Source organism: Kogia breviceps, chromosome 8 (genome assembly GCF_026419965.1).
Source record: "Kogia breviceps isolate mKogBre1 chromosome 8, mKogBre1 haplotype 1, whole genome shotgun sequence".
Taxonomy (NCBI): Eukaryota; Metazoa; Chordata; class Mammalia; order Artiodactyla; family Physeteridae; genus Kogia; species Kogia breviceps.
This window is the reverse complement of record NC_081317.1, coordinates 75,484,843-75,505,151: the sequence shown is the minus strand read 5'-3', so window position 1 is coordinate 75,505,151 and position 20,309 is coordinate 75,484,843. Positions and strand designations below refer to the sequence as shown.

Below are 20,309 nucleotides of genomic sequence, written 5' to 3'. Positions count from 1 at the left end.
ATTCCCAAATTACAAGTGTATTATGAAAATGTACAGAATAAAAAGGACACCCAACATATTTAATATGGTTACATTTCGGATAGACACTCAGTTTGGTGGGAACACAGTCAAAAGAGATTTCAACAGTCTTCATATTTTAATCTGCTTCAAAAAGAATATATTAATTTGTAATTACATATTAATTTAGAAATAAACATTTTTAAAACTCAAATTGCACTGCTCCAGCCACCCCATAGGGAGCGATAGGCGCTACCTTCAGTGGGCCCAGCTTCTCACACCTACGGAGCCGCACGCTGTGCGTATGCCTCCATTCTTCACTGGCTATTGGTCAGAGACCTGCATTCCTTGACACAAAGACTCCTCCACAGCCTGCTTGAATAGCCTTGTTCCATGGCATTTGGTTTCCCAAAGAAGAAGTGATTCAGGAGGGAGAGAAATGTAAACAGGTTTCTGGATCTCTCTATCAGAGCTACTGCTCAAAGCCCTCCTGGAAGATATGAGGTCCACAGCAGGTAGAGTGCAAACAAAGAAGCTTCTCACTGTTTCCAGAATCACCACGTGTGAATGCACAGCGCATGATCCACAACAGCCTAAGAACTTTCAGAGCGGCAAGCACGGCAGTGGCATCAGCACCCAGTGGAAGAAAACAGAGCAGGGTCTTGGTGCTCCCGCCGGATGTGAGGCCTATGCCTCTGAGGTGGGAGAGCCGAGTTCAGGACATTGGTCCACCAGAGACCTCATGGCTCCATGTAATATCAAACGGCGAAAGCTCTCCCAGAGATCTCCATCTCAACACTAAGACACAGCTCCACTCAACGACCAGCAAGCTACAGTGCTGGACACCCTATGCCAAAAAACTAGCAAGAAAGGAACAGAACCCCAGCTATTAGCAGAGAGGATGTCTAAAATTATATATATATATAAGGTCACAGACACCCCAAAACACACCACCGGATGTGGTCCTGCCTACCAGAAAGACAAGATCCAGTCTCATCCACCAGAACACAGGCACCAGTCCCCTCCACCAGGAAGCCTACACAATCCACTGAACCAACCTTAGTCACTGGGGGCAGACACCAAAATCAACGGGACTACAAACCTGCAGCCTGCAAAAAGGAGACCCCAAACCCAGTAAGTTAAGCAAAATGAGAAGACAGAGAAACACACAGCAGATGAAGGAGCAAGGTAAAAACCCACCAGACCAAACAAATGAAGAGGAAATAGGCAGTCTACCTGAAAAAGAATTCAGAGTAATGATAGTAAAGATGATCCAAAATCTTGGAAATAAAATGGAGAAAATATAAGAAACATTTAAAAAGAACTGAGAAGAACTAAAGAGCAACAAACAATGATGAACAACACAATAAATGATATTTAAAATGCTCTAGAAGAAATCAATGGCAGAATAACAGGCAGAAGAAAAGACAGGTGACCTGGAAGATAAAATAGTGGGAATAACTACCACAGAGCAGAACAAAGAGAAAAGAATGAAAAGAATTGAGGACAGTATCAGATACCTATGGGACAACATTAAACACAACAAAATTCAAATTATACGGGTCCCAGAAGAAGAAGAGAAAAAGAAAGGGACTGAGAAAATATTTGAAGAAATTATAGTCAAAAACTTCCCTAATATGGGAAGGGAAATAGTCAACCACGTCCAGGAAGCACAGAGAGTCCCATACAGGATAAATACAAGGAGAAACACACCAAGACACATATTAATCAAACTATCAAAAATTAAATACAAAGAGCAAATATTAAAAGCAGCAAGGGAAAAACAACAAACAACATACAAGGGAATCCCCATAAGGTTAACAGCTGATCTTTCAGCAGAAACTCGGCAAGCCAGAAGGCAGTGGCAGGTCATATTTAAAGCGATGAAGGAGAAGAACCTACAGCCAAGATTACTCTACCCAGCAAGGATCTCATTCAGATTCGACAGAGAAATTAAAACCTTTACAGAAAAGCAAAAGCTAAGAGAATTCAACACCACCAAAACAGCTCTACAACAAATGCTAAAGGAACTTCCCTAGGCAGAAAACACACAGAAGGAAAAGACCTACAATAACAAACCCAAAACAATTAAGAAAATGGTAATAAGAACATACATATCAATAATTACTTTAAATGTAAATGGATTAAATGCTCTCACCAGAAGACACAGACTGGCTGAAAGGATACAAAAACAAGACCCGTATATATGCTGTCGACAGAGATCCACTTCAGACCTACGGACACAAACACACTGAAAGTGAGGGGAGAGAAAAAGATATTCCATGCAGATGGAAATCAAAAGAGAGCTGGAGCAGCAATTCTCATATCAGAGAAAACAGACTTTAAAACAAAGACTATTAAAAGAGACAAAGAAGGACACTACATAATGATCAAGGGATCAATCCAAGAAGAAGATATAACAATTGTAAATATTTATGCACCGAACATAGGAGCATCTCAATACATAAGGCAAATGGTAACAGCCATAAAAGGGGAAATGGACAGTAACACAATCATAGTAGGGGACTTTAACACCCCACTTTCACCAATGGACAGATCATCCAAAATGAAAATAAATAAGGAAACACAAGCTTTAAATGATACATTAAACAAGATGGACTTAATTGACATCTATAGGACATTCCATCCAAAAACAACAGAATACACTTTCTTCTCAAGTGCTTATGGAACATTCTCCAGGAGAGATCATATCTTAGGTCACAAATCAAGCCTTGGTAAATTTAAGAAAATTGAAATAGTAACAGGTATCTTTTCCAACCTCATAATGTTATGAGACTAGATATCAATTAGAGGAAAAATATCTGTAAAAAATACGAACACATGGGAGCTGAACAATACACTACTAAATAACCAAGAGATCACTGAGGAAATTAAAGAGGGAATCAAAAAATACCTAGAACCAAATGAAAATGAAAACACGACAACCCAAAACCTATGGGATGCAGCAAAAGCAGTTCTAAGAGGGAAGTCTATAGCAATACAATCCTACCTCAAGAAACAAGAAACATCTCAAATAAACAACCTAACCTTACACCTAAAGGAATTAGAGAAAGAAGAACAAAAAAACCCCAAAGTTAGCAGAAGGAAAGATATCATAAAGATCAGATCAGATATAAATGAAAAAGAAAAGAAGCAAACAATAGCAAAGCTCAATAAAACTAAAAGCTGGTTCTTTGAGAAGATAAACAAAATTGATAAACCATTAGCCAGACTTACCAAGTAAAAAAGGGAGAAGACTCAAATCAATCCAATTACAAATGAAGGAGAGGTAACAACCAACACTGCGGAAATACAAATAATCATGAGAGATCACTACAAGCAACTATATGCCAATAAAATGGACAATCTGGAAGAAATGGACAAATTCTTAGAATAGCACAACCTTCTAAGACTGAACCAGGAAGAAATACAAAATATAAACAGACCAATCACAAGCACTGAAATTGAAACTGTGGTTAAAAATCTTCCAACAAACTAAAGCTGAGGAACAGATGGCTTCCTTAACAGGAAAATTCCATCAAACACTTAGAGAAGAGATAACACCTATCCTTCTCAAACCCTTCCAAAATATAGCAGAGGGAGGATCACTCCCAAACTCATTCTATGAGGCCACCATCATCCTGATACCAAAACCAGACAAAGATGTCACAAAGAAAGAAAACTACAGGCCAATATCATTGCTGAACATATATGCAAAAATTCTCAACAAAATACTAGCAAACAGAATCCAACAGCACATTAAAAGGATCATACACCATGATCAAGTGGGGTTTATCCCAGGAATGCAAGGATTCTTCAATAAACACAAATCAATCAATGTGATAAACCATATTAACAAACTGAAGGAGAAAAACCGTATGATCATCTCAATAGATGCAGAGAAAGTTTTCAACAAAATTCAACACCCATTTACGATAAAAACCCTCCAGAAAGTAGGCATAGAGGGAACTTACCACAACATAATACAGGCCATATAGGACAAACCCACAGCTAACATCATTCTCAATGGTGAAAAACTGTAACTATTTCCTCTAAGATCAGGAACCAGACAAGGCTGTCCAATCTCACCACTATTATTCAACATAGTTTTAGAAGTTTTAGCCACAGCAATCAGAGAAGAAAAAGGAATCCAAATCAGAAAAGAAGAAGTAAAACTTTCACTGTTTGCAGATGACATACTATACACAGAGAATCCTAAAGATGCTACTGGAAAACTACTAGAGCTAATCAATGAATTTGGTAAAGTAGCAGGATACAAAATTACTGCACAGAAATCTCTTGCATTCCTATACACTAATGATGAAAAATCTGAATGAGAAATTAAGGAAACACTCCCATTTACCACTGCAACAAAAAGAATAAAATACCTAGGAATAAGCCTACCTAAGGAGACAAAAGACTTGTATGCAGAAAACTATAAGACACTGATGAAAGAAATTAAAGATGATACAAACAGATGGAGAGATATACCGTGTTCTTGGATTGGAAGAATCAATATAGTGATAATGACTATACTCCCCAAAGCAATCTACAGATTCAATGCAATCCCTGTCAAACTACGAATGGCATTTTTCACAGAACTAGAACAAAAATTTTCACTATTTGTATGGAAACATAAAAGACTACAAATAGCCCAAGCACTCTTGAGAAAGAAAAACAGAGCTGGAAGAATCAGGCTCCCAGACTTCAGACTACACTACAAAGCTACAGTAATCAAGACAATACGGTACTGGCACAAAAACAGAAATATAGATCAATGGAACAGGATAGAAAGCCCAGAGATAAACCCACGCACATATGGCCACCTTATTTTTGATAAAGGAGGCAAGAATATACAATGGAGAAAAGACAGCCTCTTCAATAGGTGGTGCTGGGAAAATTGGACAGCTACATGTAAAAGAATGAAATTAGAACACTCTGTAACACCATACACAAAAATAAACTCAAAACAGATTAAAGACCTAAATGTAAGGCCAGACACTATAATACTCTTAGGGGAAAACGTAGGCAGAACACTCTATGACATAAATCACAGCAAGTTCCTTTTTGACCCAACTCCTAGAGAAATGGAAATAAAAACAAAAATAAACAAATTTGATGTAATGAATCTTAAAAGCTTTTGCACAGCAAAGGAAAACATAAACAAGATGACAAGACAACCCTCACAATGGGAGAAAATATTTACAAATGAAGCAAGAGACAAGGGATTAATCTCTAAAATATACAAGCAGCTCAATACCAAAAAAACAAACAACCCAATCCAAAAATGGGCAGAAGACCTAAATAGACATTTCTCCAAAGAAGATATACAGATTGCCAGCAAACACTTGAAAGGATGCTCAATATCACTAATCATTAGAGAAATGCAAATCAAAACTACAATGAGGTATCACCTCACATCAGTCAGAATGGCCATCATCAAAAAATCTACAAACAGGGCTTCCCTGGTGGCGCAGTGGTTGAGAGTCCACCTGCCGATGCAGAGGACACGGGTTCGTGCCCCGGTCTGGGAAGATCCCACATGCCACGGAGCAGCTGGCTCTGTGAGCCATGGCCACTGAGCCTGCACATCCAGAGCAGTGAGAGGCCCGCGTACCGCAAAAAAAAAAAAAAAAAATCTACAAACAGTAAATGCTGGAGAGGATGTGGAGAAAAGGGAACCCTCTTGCACTGTTGGCGGGAATGTAAATTGATACAGCCACTATGGAGAACAGTATGGAGGTTCCTTAAAAAACTACAAATAGAAGTACCATACGACTCAGCAATCCCACTACTGGGCATATACCCTGAGAAAACCATAATTCAAAAATAGTCATGTACCACGATGTTCATTGCAGCTCTATTTACAATAGCCAGGACATGGAAGCAACCTAAGCGTCCATAGACAGATGAATGGATAAAGAAGATGTGGCACATATATACAATGGAATACTATTCAGCCATAGAAAAAAACGAAATCGAGTTATTTGTAGTGAGGTGGATGGACCTAGAGTCTGTCATACAGAGTGAAGTAAGTCAGAAAGAGAAAAACAAATACTGTATGCTAACACATATATGTGGAATCTAAAAGAAAAAAAGAAAATCGTTCTGAAGAACCTAGGGGCTGGACAGGAATAAAGACACAGATGTAGAGAATGGACTTGAGGACACGGGGAGGGGGGAGGGTAAGCTGGGATGAACTAAGACAGTGGCATGTACATATATACACTGCCAAATGTAAAATAGATAGCTAGTGGGAAGCAGCCACATAGCACAGGTAGATCAGCTGGTTGCTTTGTGACCACCTACAGGGGTGGGATAGGGAGGGTGGGAGGGAGGGAGACACAAGAGGGAAGAGATACGGGAAGATATGTATATGTATAACTGATTCACTTTGTTATAAAGCAGAAACTAACACACCATTGTAAAGCAATAATACTCCAGTAAAGATGTTAAAAATAAAATCAAATTGCTTTCTGAATGCACCAAGTTCTATTATAAAGATTACATGGCATTTTAAAAAGATCAAGATCAAGTACTTTATATAATGAACCTATAGAATTCCCACCTGGCTATGTGTATGTGAACTAATTAATCTGTAGCATAGTGAACATAGAAATCTTTAGCCATATTTACAGTTAATTAGTTTAACAACTGCCTGACTTAGTCTTATTACATTAATTTCATAAATAAAGCAATTAAGTTTCATATAGATCAGAGTGTTCTGGTGAAAATTTTTCCTGTTTACTTGGGCAAATTTTACTGTTTAAACTGTTTGGAATCTAGAGGATCAGAGACTTGTTGGTTTCAGTTATAACGAACTTTATTACATCAGAAATGTTACTTGTTATCTTTTAAAGAAGTTCAGACCTAGAAAATTCCCACAATACATTTATGAAGAAGGCAGGTAAGTTATGCATAACTGAAATGTTATATTTTAGCTAATCTGACCATTTCTTTCTCTTCATCTTAATAAGTGTTAACTATTGTTAACTATTATATACTTTCCTTATAAATATGATCATTTGCAATGAAAGCAGTAGTTTACGAGGAAGCATAAATAAAATTTTTTTGGCTAATAGTTAAAAGTATTTTCAACAGGATATTATTCTAAAAATGTTATCTATATTATTTCCTATTTTTGCAATTCAGGGAAATTATTAAGGGAGGGAATGGTATTTGATAATAAGAAGACAGCTAAACTTAAAATGTTCTGGAACTAAGAAAAGTTTTATGGTGAATTTTTGACATAGACAGGTAAACTGTTTTTCCTCCTTCACAAAATGAATTTCTTTATAGTTTCTTAATGAAAGAAATGAAACTTATTTAGTGATTTCCCTTTTTATAATAGCTAACAAATGTACAACTTCATTACTTCCCTAGGAAAGATTTAATGGTGGTATATGTCTTTCCATCCATCTTCTTTTTTGGCTAGAAATCTTAGAATGAGAAGGACTGTCTTCGGTGGTGCTTTTATCTTATTCTGCTTCTTAGGTGGTAAGTCATTAAGAAAACATAAATCAAAAAAGAGGAAAAATTACTCAAGAAATTTCAGAATTACAATATAAGTGGAGGGTGGCCTTAAATAAAGTACTAAAGGTCCTTAAAACAAAGCCTGGGCTTCCCTGGTGGCGCAGTAGTTGAGAATCCGCCTGCCGATGAAGGGGACACGGGTTCCTGCCCCGGTCCGGTTAGATCCCACATGCCGCGGAGCGGCTGGGCCCGTGAGCCATGGCCGCTGAGCCTGCGCGTCCGGAGCCTGTGCTCCGCAACGGGAGGGGCCACAACAGTGAGAGGCCCGCGTACCACAAAAAAAAAAAAAAAAACAAAGCCTGAGTAAACCCTTAAATAACAATGAGCTAACATTTATTCAGCATTTACTATATGCCAGGTACTGGTCTAAATATTTTATGTGTATTAATGCACTGAATCCACATGACAATCCTATTGAGTTAAGTGCTATTATTTCCCATTTTATACATGAGTAACCTGAGCTGGTAAATAGTGGCCCACGTGTTGCTATTATTATCATTAAGCTGGAACTAATCAATCTAAGCAGGAAGCCCTTATAAATATGACCCAAAAAATGAATTAATTAGACCAAATAAGCATAGACAAGGCTCTCCCAGCACTTTTTCTATGTGCTCATCACCACCTACTATAATATTCCTTCATTTATAAAAGAACCACATAACAGAGAGCTTTCAATCCCTTTTACAGAATTCCTAAGGCCCTTCAAATTAGGTAGATGTTCATGAAGGTAATATCTCCAAACACACATGTTTAAGCACATGGGAATTCTCCTTCCCAATGAAATGGTAATATGGTTAAGGAAGATGGCTGCTCTATGCTGAACCCAGGGGTTAACAGGGCAGGGTCTCTTAGAGTCAGAAGATTTAATGTACATGAGTCACCTGGGGATCTTGTTAAAAAGCACAATCTGATTCAGCAGGTCAGGTGTAGGGCCTGAGAGTCTGCATTTCCAACAAGCTTCCAAGTGATGCCAATGCTGTTGGTCTGGAGACCACATGTCAGTAGGAAGAATCTAAAAGGTATCCCAGAAGTAAATAAAATTCGAATACTGAGACTTAGAGACTTTTGGCACCTAATACTGGGATCACCATCTCAAATGCCTAAGGTGTTTGGTCAGATAATATAAATGGGGGTGGGGATCATCCAGTAACAAAACCAGAAGAGGGCAGCCAGTACCCAGCTGACATGGAGAAAGGAGAGCCGAACCCTGCCAAATCTGATTCTTCAGGAGAATCCAGATATTCAGGTTTGCAGGAAAACTCTCCCAACTTTTAAATGTTAACATTTTGAAAGCAGTATGCAAGTTAAACCGACCAGGTCTAGGCCCTGGACCACTTGTTTGTGGTCTCTGCTTCCCACACCACCCTCATTACTATATACAATGCACAACAGAGTTTTGATTACCCCTTGCAGAAAGGGCAGGAGCAAACACAAACTGCTTGGGTCTCTGCTGCATTTTAAGTCTTTACACTTCTCTTCTGTAAAGAATGTGGAAGGGAACATAGGAATAGATGAAAAATTTCAAGAGAACATCTTCCCTGTCTAGGATATCATGAAAAAAATGACTCAGGCAGGAGATTGCATTAATTTTGTTGAATACACAGGGAAGATGTGAGGGTAAAAGAAGAAAATTCAGCATAAAGAGAAATTTTGAAGTAAGGAGTGTCCATGAAGTAAGGGATGGTTATTTTAAAAAGATCACCATCATCGTGATTTATAATGCTTAAATAATTACATATATATTTATAATATATATGCATTTGAGTAATTAAATATAGTCTATTAGATTTTCCCCACAATAAGATCATAAAGTAGAATATACTTCAGAATTAATCATGTGAGGAAACTATTAATTTAACATAAAACCTGAAACTTTAAATTCAGTTGTCAAATTGGAATATATTATATGTTAGTTATATTTTAAAAAAACAACAATAAATTTTCAGACAAAAAGAGACTAGAAGAAAGGAAATGGATCTGTGAACATATTTATGAGTATTCATGAAATGGAACAAATACAGTCAGCAGAAAGCCTAAAAGTTAAGGCATCGCCTTCAGCTGTAGTAAAGAATGTCAGGGCCAAGATTTTAGGAAGAAGGCTGTGGATACTGGGTATGGAATCAGAAGGAAGAAGGACCATCTGAGAGGGAGAGAAAGAAACTAGAGCAGATCTCATCCAGGAAAACAGTCCAGGGGCCTTAGGCATGGCAGAGAAAGATCTGGCATCATATAAGCTCTCCACCAGGGGGAGGGGGCACTGGCACCAAGGTCTGAGCTATGTAGTGGATCACTAAGGACAAGTTATAAATTGAGAAATCACGAGTCCAGGAGGAAAACTCCCTTAGGCATGACTTGAAGAAGCAAGCAGCCCTAGTATTCTGGGCAGGAGACTGACCCTGAATCTTGGAAGAGTCAAAATCTCCAGCAAGAAGGTGACATCAGAAGGTTTGGGATACACAAAGGTAGGCAACTTCAGTGACACAGTGTGCTTGCTAAAAACAAAGGGTTTTCGGCTTCCCTGGTGGCGCAGTGGTTGAGAATCCGCCTGCGGATGCAGGGGATACGGGTTCGTGTCCCGGTCCGGGAAGATCCCACATGCCGCAGAGCAGCTGGGCCCGTGAGCCATGGCCGCTGAGCCTGCGCGTCTGGAGCCTGTGCTCCGCAAAGGGAGAGACCACGACAGTGAGAGGCCCTCATACCAAAAAAATAAATAAATAAATAAAAATAAAAACAAGGGGTTTGGATTTCAACAGACCTCTTTCAACTCCTGTCTCCGCCACTGGAGTGAGCTACTTAAAATCTTAAGGCCTCAGTTTTCTTTTATGTGAAATGTGGGCAACTATAATACCTGCCTGAAAGATTTATTGTGGGAAATGTAAATTGCTTAGCAGAATCCTTGGCATAAGCTTAGTTCTTTAAAAAATATTTGCTGGTTGATCATTGATTATGGATTGAAATTCTGTCATGCTCAATGAGAAAACCAATGTGATATTTCCAAAATACCTTTAGATAAGTTTGAAGCTGGGGAAAACAGTCAACAGAGGTTAATTAGCCTCATCAGCCAGACTACTTTCTATTAAAAGTGATCTCTTCTAATCCCCAATATGTCGGAGATATAAAATACATTGCACAAAATGTTTAGTAAACTCTTCTTTAGAGTTAACCAGTGAATAGGAGTAGAATAGCAATGGTTTGCATATATTAAAAGATTGGAACTGTGAACATTAAGACAAATTTCAGCTCAATTTCAGAAGAATTCTTTAACAATCTGCACTGCTCTCCATCACTAGCCAAGGCCTCCTACAGGGATTATTATAAAGAAGATTCCTGAATTCAATAGAACCAGTGGTTCTCAAAAACTGGTCCAGACATCTACATTAAAATCACACGCCTTCCACTGTTTCTGGATATCTAAAGTACGGATTCCTGGGCCCCACCTCTTATTGATTCTAACTCAGGTTCTGTGGAGGCTGTGGAAATCTGTGTTCATTTTAACTGCTTAAGTAAATCTGATACATGGTCAGATTTGGAAAGTGATCTTCCAGTTAAAGTCTTCCAATCTTATCTACGTTGACCAAGGTCAAAAATCTCTGGGCTGGGCTTCCCTGGTGGCGCAGTGGTTGAGAGTCCGCCTGCCAATGCAGGGGACACTGCTTCGTGCCCCGGTCCGGGAGGATCCTACATGCCCTGGAGCGGCTGGGCCCGTGAGCCATGGCCGCTGAGCCTGTTTGGAGCCTGTGCTTCGCAATGGGAGAGGCCACAACAGTGAGAAGCCCGTGCAAGGCAAAAAAAAAAAAAATCTCTGGGCTATTTCTACATAACCAAAATAAATAACACTTTTAAGCCACTGAATTTGAGTATTGAAGATTACCAATATATAAATATTAATCAAACAATAAATACAGAGAACCTACTATATATAATGTACTTCCTTACACATGGAAATGAAGACCTAACAGTGGATGTATGGCTGAAATAACTCTGGCTAAATAACTTTGGTTTGATTTAATTAGGCTCTGAGGAACTGAATACATTTTAACCAAGTTGTTTAGCCCACCTGGCTTCATTTTTTTATTAGTATCAGTTCAGAGTGCTTCCAGTTCTTTAATGTAGCATATGCTATTAAATTCTCCAAATAAAAATATTTTAAATTTATGTGACTTTTTAGAATCAATTTATAAAATACTGCATACTTTTGAAAGTTGAAAATCATTGCTTTATTTTTGGATTTCTCTTTTCTCTCTGTCTCTTTTTCTGTCTCTGGTGTCCATCTCTATTTTTCCCTTATTTTTTCTGTCCTGTATTTGGAGGTGTTGGAGGTGTGATCTGTAGATCATGCAACCTCTCAATCCCCTTCCATGGATGTCTTTTGGAGTTTGGAACCTGCAGAACAAAACCTGGACAGTATTGTATAAAAGAGGTCCATATTAAAGGTAAGTCATAACACTTTAAAAACATTTAACTAAAATGAGCACAGGAAAACTCCTTATGTAAGAGCAAACATTCACTGAGCATTTACTACATGCTATACTAAGGGCTTTACCCAGATTACATCACACCAATAAATCAATGATATGAGCTGGATCTTGTCGCTATTCCCAATTTAAAGATAAGAAATCTGAGGCATAGAAAGATTAAGAAATTTGCATGATGTTACACAGTTAAGGAGTGTTGTAGTCTAATTCAAATGTGAGTACTTAACTCCAGAGCACACATTTCTAAAGAAATCTATATACTGCCTCATTCACACCATTCACATCCTCACAAAAAATTAATACATAATTTTCCTCTAAGTGCAGGGCTCTGTGTACTCACACAGGTTTAATGCCCAGGAAACTGGCCTTGTCCACATGAATTAAAGAGAGAAACATAAAAATCCAAATGATGAAAACATTAGAAGAAAATATTGAAGAACATGTTTTAAGCTTGAAAGAGAGGAGGCCTCCTTAACATCCAAAAGACAAAAATCATAAAGGGGGCTTCCTTGGTGGCGCAGTGGTTGAGAGTCCGCCTGCCGATGCAGGGGACACGGGTTCGTGCCCGGGTCCGGGAAGATCCCAAATGCCGCGGAGTGGCTGGGCCCGTGAGCCATGGCCGCTGAGCCTGCGCGTCCGGAGCCTGTGCTCCGCAACGGGAGAGGCCACAACAGTGAGAGGCCCCCGTACCACAAAAAGAAAAATCATAAAGGAAATGATAAATTTGAATTCATCAGTATTTTAAAACTCATGAAATGAATGATAACCCCAAAACTATAAAAGATAAGGAATAAACTGGGCAAAAATAATTGGGAAATAACAAGAAAATATTAATATCTACCCAGAATAAAGAACTTCTAAAAAACTCATTTTTTAAAAGACCAACAATCAAAAAAAATAAAAAATAAAAATAAACACTTGTTAAAGAAATAGAAAGGCAATTTTCAGAAGAGGAGATATAAATGACTTAACCTAAACACATAAAAAGCAGCTCAACCCATCAGTAAATATCAAAGAAATGCAAATTACAGAAATAATATTTTTAACCCAGCAGATTGCTAAAAATTATGAGTTTTATAATATCAAGAGTTGTGACAATATGGGAAAATGGGAACTCTCATACATTTTCTAATGACAGTTTAGATTGGTTTGACTTTTTTAAAGACAATTTGTGAATTTCAGTTAAAATTTTAAATGAGCACAGTTGTCTACAAAGCAATTTATTTCTTGGCATCTACTGCAGAGAAATATTTACATGTAACACAAAAAGGCAAGTATCAAGGTTATCATTGCAGCATTATGTTTAATAGTAAAGTAACGGAAATGATCTAAATGTTTGTCTATAGCTGTTAAACTATGATGTATTCAGACCATGGATTGCTACGTAATACTTAGAATGAACCAGATCCCTTTGTTAACATGAAAAAAATCTTTAAAACTTTGTTGAGCAGAAAAAAAGTCAGTTGCAAAACAGTACGTATAGTATGCCACTTATGTATAAAAATCCACAAAGCAGAACTCTAAATTTCTCTATGGAAATGGAAGGGGAGAAAAAAAATTAGAGGAAATCAAAGTCAGTTGGGAGAGAGGAAGAAAATTTGGGGTCATGTCTGCGGGGGATTTGGTTTTAACAGGGTTACTTGAGCTTTGTTCAACCTATGTCCCCTCTCTGGGCCCCAAGTTCCCTCTGACTCTCACCCATACCAGTCAAGAACACTTTCCTTATTGAAGAGGAAAGGGGCCAAGCCCCCCTGGAGCCATGAAATGTTAGCTCTCAATGACTTCTCTTCCTGAAGGTGGACAGATAGCCATCTAGTCAACTTACCATAAAAATTCTGCACATAAGAAAGAGTTTGGAAGCTTATACAGCAAAATCTTGACAATAGCTCTTGGTTGGGTCAAGGACCTGGAATAACGACAATGTTGTGGGAAGAGCAGTTTCCTAACATGAAAAGTCTGCCATTGCATGATGATGCAAAACAAATACCATTGGAACTTAGGCTTTTGATGGTTTTATCAATAGTTTGTCAACACTATTGACACTTTGGCAGGATAATTCTTTGTTATACAGGGATATTTTGTGTATTGTAGGATATTTAGCACACTGCTGGCCTATATCCACTACATCCCAGTAATATCTTCCAAGTTGTAGCAACAAAAATGTTTATGGGCATTATCTAATGTCCTGGGGTTGGGGAGCAAAATCGCCCACAGTTGAAAGGCTACTGTTTTCTCAAGTTTCCAACCATGTTTTACTACCTTTAGAGAATTGCTCATTTGTGTTCTCCCCCATACAACTGAAACTGGGAATGCTAAGATTACAGGACATTGTTGTCACTTATTTTGCACTTTTGTGTATTGCCCACATTTTCCACAGTGAACATGCATTACTACTTGTAATTGGGGGAAAATTAAATGAGGTCGACACACCTCCATTCCTAAAAAGCACTTACATATCTAAATGACCCTTCTGTGGATTCAGCCCTTTGAATAACTCATGACCTGGTAAAACTAGGGGATGATTATTAGGAAGTTTCTAAAAAGCTAACATTTCAGAAATTTCTACACAGAAACTGGCAATTGCATAGCTTTATGAACTGAGTTTGAAAGCTATTTTGCTTTACAATTTCAAAGTTTTTGTATTGCAATGCACACAACTAGAATAACTTTAGATGGGAGTTCTTAAAAGGCAAGATGATTGTATCCTGGTAGACCTAGAGTTTTTGCTTTGTTTTCCTTTGTCTTTGTTTTTTTAACCTGTTAGTTATCTGAAGCAACTAAGGCCAGGTAGGCTGTACCTGCCAAGGGATTCATCTACCATGACCTCTTGTTTTCCCCAGGTGGAATTCAATGGTATTCAGTTCAAGGCTGCACAGAGAGCCAAGACGAGTGCTTCAAGAGAATCGTGACAACTTATGAAATTCACTCTACTCACTGCTGCCATCGTCCTTTGTGCAATTTCTGATCCAGGGGCCCATATCCAAATTGCTTGACTGATCAGTCAATCTCAGAGCCTGAACTGGTCATCCCAAGACAGCAGCTACCATCAATCAGCTTTCTGCAAAAACCTCAGACCTGCAGGTTGTAGGACTTATTGTCTGAAACCAATTTGGGCTTTCAAGATGCCCAACTTCTCAGCCACCACTCCTAACTCATCTCAGAAACATCCTTTCCAGCACAATCTTTCTCCTCTTCTCTTTTTTACTTCCCCTTTCAATGATTTCAAAGCTACAAAGAAGTAAAAACATGAGTGACTCTCTGAGTCAAATTACACATATCATCTCTAGTTTACCAATTTTCCTAAATATTTCCATATTGCAAAATACAGTTTCAAATAAATTGTATCACAAGATACCAAGTGACCTGAAAGGATTCATTTGGTTTCCAAAGCAAACTGCCTTGCTCTTTCAGGGCAATTTATTGTACTGAAGAAACTGATTTAGCAAACACTGCAGGAAAAATAAGCCAGGAATCAGCAAACCAGGCCTGTAAGAACTATGAACCCAAATGGCAAAGGGCTCAAGAAGGTGTGAGGGTTGGTACTTATTTTTCCCATCTGTGTTAGGATTTGGCAAAATACTGAATTTCCATACTTTAACCATGCCTTAGTGCTTTGGCTAATCTAGTTTTGGCAGATCAAGCACTTCAGCGGAAACAGGGAAATGGATTTCCATCCACAAGGAATTTTAAAATGTTATGAATATACTTTGAACTGCATTTCACATTTTTTAATGTGCCACATATTCAATTATTCTCATTCAATGCCCTTTTAGAACTTCAAGATTGTTGTGTTTTAAAATTTAAAGTTGTTTTTCCTCTGTATTTCTAGGAGTTTGAGAAATTCAAATGGTAAGTAATAAATCTCAATAAAAACTTTTTTATTATTTTTTTCACAGAACCTAGGACAACATCCTACACACAGTGGACTTTCAGCAAATGCTTTTCTATAAACTTTGAAGTAAAACAAACATTTTTAAAAAGCCCAAGGAAACTAGACATTTTCCTCCACACTCGTTTTACCCATATTCCTTAGACCACATTTCAGAAACTACAAAAAAAAGTTTCTTCACCCTAAGATTTAAATACATTTGCTACTGTTCTATCACTCTATGCATCAGCTACATTGGTAAACAGTGGTTATCCTAAATCAGTGAACTTCACTGAGATTTTACTTCTATTTTTCTTGTTTTTTAAATGTAACTAATGTTATTACCCAATATATTGGAGGAAACAAATGACAAGATCAGATCATGAGTGACTAACTCCAGGGAGCTTCCCAAGCTTAACTCACAATACAAGTGATGTAATGAGAAGAGAACTATGTTGTCTGCTTTTTTGATATTGAGCTGCATGAGCTGTTTGTATATTTTGGAGATTAATCTCTTATCAGTCTCATCATTTACAAATATTTTCTCCCATTGTGAGGGTTGTCTTTTGGTCTTGTTTATGGTTTCCTTTGCTGTGCAAAAGCTTTTAAGTTTCATTAGGTCCCATTTGTTAATTTTTGTTTATATTTTCATTACTCTAGGAGGTAGATCCAAAAATATATTGCTGCAATCTATGTCAAAGAGTATTCTGCCTAAAAAAAAAAAAAAAGAACTAGGAAGCGGGGTGCTGGTATTTTGTGTCACTAATTAGCTGGTAACCTTGGCAAGTCAATTTGGTCTCTCTACAATTCATTCTCCTCATGTGTAAGATGAAGAGGATTGGATCACATGATCTCTCAGATCCCTTCAAGTTCTAACATTAAAGGCATACCTCAGAGATATTGTGGATTCAGTTCCAGACTGCCACTAAGGCAAATATTGCAATTTAGAGAGTCACATAAATTTTTTGGCTTCCCAGTGCATATAAAAGTTATGTTTACACTATACTGTGGTCTAGTAAGTGTCCAATAACATTATGTCTAAAAAAAAATGTGGGCTTCCCTGGTGGCGCAGGGTTGAGAGTCCGCCTGCCAATGCCGGGGACAAGGGTTCCAGCCCCGGTCCGGGAAGATCCCACGTGCCGCAGAGCGGCTGAACCCATGAGCCATGGCCGGTGAGCCTGCGTGTCCAGAGCCTGTGCTCCACAACAGGAGAGGCCGCGGCAGTGAGAGGCCCACGTACCACAAAAAAAAAAAGAATAAAAAAATGTAAAAATGTACACACCTTAATTAAAAAATAGTTTATTGCCAAAAAATGCTAACCATCATCTGAGCCTTCAAAAAGTCATAATCTTTTTGCTGGTAGAGGAACTTGCCTCCATGCTGACGGCTGCTGACTGATCGCGGCGGTGGTTGCTGAAGGTTGGGGTGGCTGAGGCAATTTCTAAAATAAGGCAACAATGAAGTTTCTGCATGAATTGACCCTTCCTTTCACAAATGACTTCTCTGCAGCATGCAATGCTCTTTGATAGCATTTTACCCACAGTAGAACTTCTTTCAAAATTGGAGTCAATCCTCTCAAATTCTGCCACTGCTTTATCAATTAAGTTTATGTAATATTCTAAATACTTTGTTGTCATTTCAACAATCTTCAGCAGGAGTAGTTTCCATCCCAAGAAACCACTTTCTTTGCTCATCCAAGAAGCAACTCCTCATTCATTAAAGTTTTATCATGAGATTGCAGCAATTCAGTCATCTTCAGGCTCCACTTCTAAATCTAATTCTCTTGCTACTTTCAATACATCTGCCGTTACTTCCTCCACTTAAGTCTTGAACCCCTCCAAGTCATCCATGAGGTTGGAATCAACTTCTTCCAAACTCCTATTGATGTCAATATTTTGACCTCTTTCCATGAATCATAAATGTTCTTAATGGCATCTAGAATGGTGAATCCTTTCCAGAAGATTTTCAATTGACTTTTCCCAGATCGATTAGAGGAATCACTATCTATGGCAGCTATAGCCTTATGAAATATTATATATTTATTAAATAAGAATACTTGAAAGTTGAAATTACTCCTTGACCCATGGGCTACAGAATTGATGTTGTGTTAACAGGCATGAAAACATTGTTAATCTCACTGTACCTCTCTATCAGAATTCTTGGGTGACAAGGTACATTGTCAATGAACAGTGAACAGTAATATACTATTTTGAAAGGAATCTTTTATTGAGCAATAGGTCCACAGTGGGCTTAAAATATTAAGTTACCCATGTTGTAAACAGATGTGCTGTCAGGCTTTGTTGTTCCAGTCACGGGCACAGGCATACTAGATTGAGCATAATTCTTAAGGGCCCTAGGATTTTCAAAATGGTAAATAAGCATTGGCTTCAACCTCAAGTCACCAGCTGCATTATCCCCTAACAAGAGAGTCAGCCTGTCCTTTGAAGCTTTGAAACCAGGCATTGACTTCTCCTCTCTAGCTATGAAAGTCCTAGATGGCATCTTCTTTCAATAGAAGACTGTATCATCTACATTGACAGTCTGTTGTTTTGTGTAGCCACCTTCATTAATTATCTTAATTAAAGATCTTCTGGACAACTTGCTGCAGCTTCTTCATGCTCTTGCTGCTTCATCTTGCACTTTTATTTTATGGAGGTAGCTTCTTTCCTTAAACGTCATGAACCAGCCTCTGCCAGCTCCAAACTGTTCTGAAGCTTCCTCACCGCTCTCAGCCTTCCTAGAATTGAAGAGAGTTAGGGACTTGCTCTGGATTAGACTTTGGCTTAAGGGAATGTTATGGCTGGTTTGCTCTTCTATCCAGAACACTCAAACTTTCTCCATATCAGCAGTAAGGCTGTTTCACTTTCTTATCATTCGTGTGTTCACTGGACCAGCACTTTTAATTTGCTTCAAGAACTTTTCCTTTGCCTTCACAACTTGTCTGTTTGATGCAAGAGACCTAGCTTTCAGCCTCTCGGCTTTTGACATGCCTTCCTAAGCTAATCATTTCTAGCTTTTGATCTAAAGTGAGAGACATGCAACTTCTCCTTTCACTTGAACACTTAGAGGCTAGGGTGGGGTTACTAATTGGCCTAATTTCAAGATTTCTGTGTCTCATGGAATAGGGAGGCCCAAGGAGTGGGAGAGAGATGGGGGAATAGCTGTTCAGTGGAGCAGACAGAATACACACAATATCTGTCAGTTAAGTTCACCCGTCTTAAATGGATGCGGTTTGTGGCATCCAAAACAATTATAATAGTAAATCAAAGATCACTGATCACAGATCACCATAACAAATATAATAATAATGAAAAAGTTTGAAATATTGCAAGAATTACCAAAATATGACACAGAGACACGAAGTGAGCAAATGCTGTTGGAAAAATGGCACTGATAGACGCTCAACACCGGGTTGTCACAACCTTCAACTTGTACAAAACACAATACCGTGAAGCAAAATAAAGCACAATAAAACAAGGTATGCTTATATATGACGACATTAACACCTCTTTTCTATTGTTTTCTTACATTAAAAATAATACATGCTGGACTTCCCTGGTGGCACAGTGGTTAAGAATCTGCCTGCCAATGCAGGAGACATGGGTTCGAGCCCTGGTCCAGGAAGATACCACATGTCACAGAGCAACTAAGCCCATGTGCCACAACTACTGAGCCTGCACTCTAGAGCCTGCGAACCACAACTACTGAAGCCTGTGCACCTAGAGCCCATGCTCCGCAACAAGAGAAGCCACCACAATGAGAAGCCCGCATGCCGCAAGGAAGAGTAGCCCCTGCTCACCACAACTAGAGAAAGCCTGTGAGCAGTGAAGACCCAACGCAGCCAAAAAAAAAAGATGAATTAATTTTAAAAATATAAAATAAAATAACACATGCTAAATACAGCTCATGAGATAGGCTCTGGTTATATGATCAATGCTCACTTAGATCTGTATTAACCCTGAAATTGTAGGTGAAATGCAAACCATGACAGCAGTGGCCACTGCTGAAGCAGTTTAGCTGCATGTCAATTTGACCCCAAACTCACCATGGAAACAAAAATAACTTTCACATCCTCTAATTGGTACAGTGAGTAATGACCTCCCAAAGAAATCCATGTTCTAATCCCTGGAAACTATGAATATGTTACTTTATGGGACAAAAGTGATTTTGCAGATGTGCTTACATTAAAGATTTTGAGATTAGGAGGTTATCTTGGATTACCCAGGTGGGCCTAATGTAGTAATCACAAGGGTTTTTATTTAAGAAGGAAGCAGGAAGGTCAGAGTCAGAGAAGATGTGACAGTGGAAGCAGAGGTCAGAGAGCGATTTGAAGATGCCTTGCTCCTGTCTTTGAAGATGGAGGAGAGGGGTTACAAGCCAAGGGATGTGGGCAACCTCTAGAAGCTGGAAAAGTCAAAGACACACTATCTTCTCTA

At 38.5% G+C, this 20,309-nt stretch overlaps 1 protein-coding gene across 1 annotated transcript; it reads left to right on the top strand.

The window, feature by feature from the left end:
- The first annotated feature begins 7,400 nt into the window (after nt 1–7,400).
- On the top strand, nt 7,401–14,970 carry C8H9orf57 (chromosome 8 C9orf57 homolog). The gene is made up of 3 exons (XM_059072759.1): nt 7,401–7,494; nt 11,808–11,963; nt 14,846–14,970. Exons 1-3 carry the CDS (start codon nt 7,401–7,403, stop codon nt 14,968–14,970), a joined length of 375 nt encoding a protein of 124 aa, XP_058928742.1.
- Nucleotides 14,971–20,309: the final 5,339 nt, after the last annotated feature.

Excerpts from the sequence above, each read along its gene's own strand:
- C8H9orf57 (XM_059072759.1), top strand. The coding sequence starts at position 7,401 with ATGTCTTTCCATCCATCTTCTTTTTTGGCTAGAAATCTTAGAATGAGA. Across the intron at positions 7,495-11,807 it reads CTTATTCTGCTTCTTAGGTG|TTTTCCCTTATTTTTTCTGT; the intron begins GTAAGTCATTAA and ends GTCCATCTCTAT. Across the intron at positions 11,964-14,845 it reads AAAAGAGGTCCATATTAAAG|GTGGAATTCAATGGTATTCA; the intron begins GTAAGTCATAAC and ends TGTTTTCCCCAG.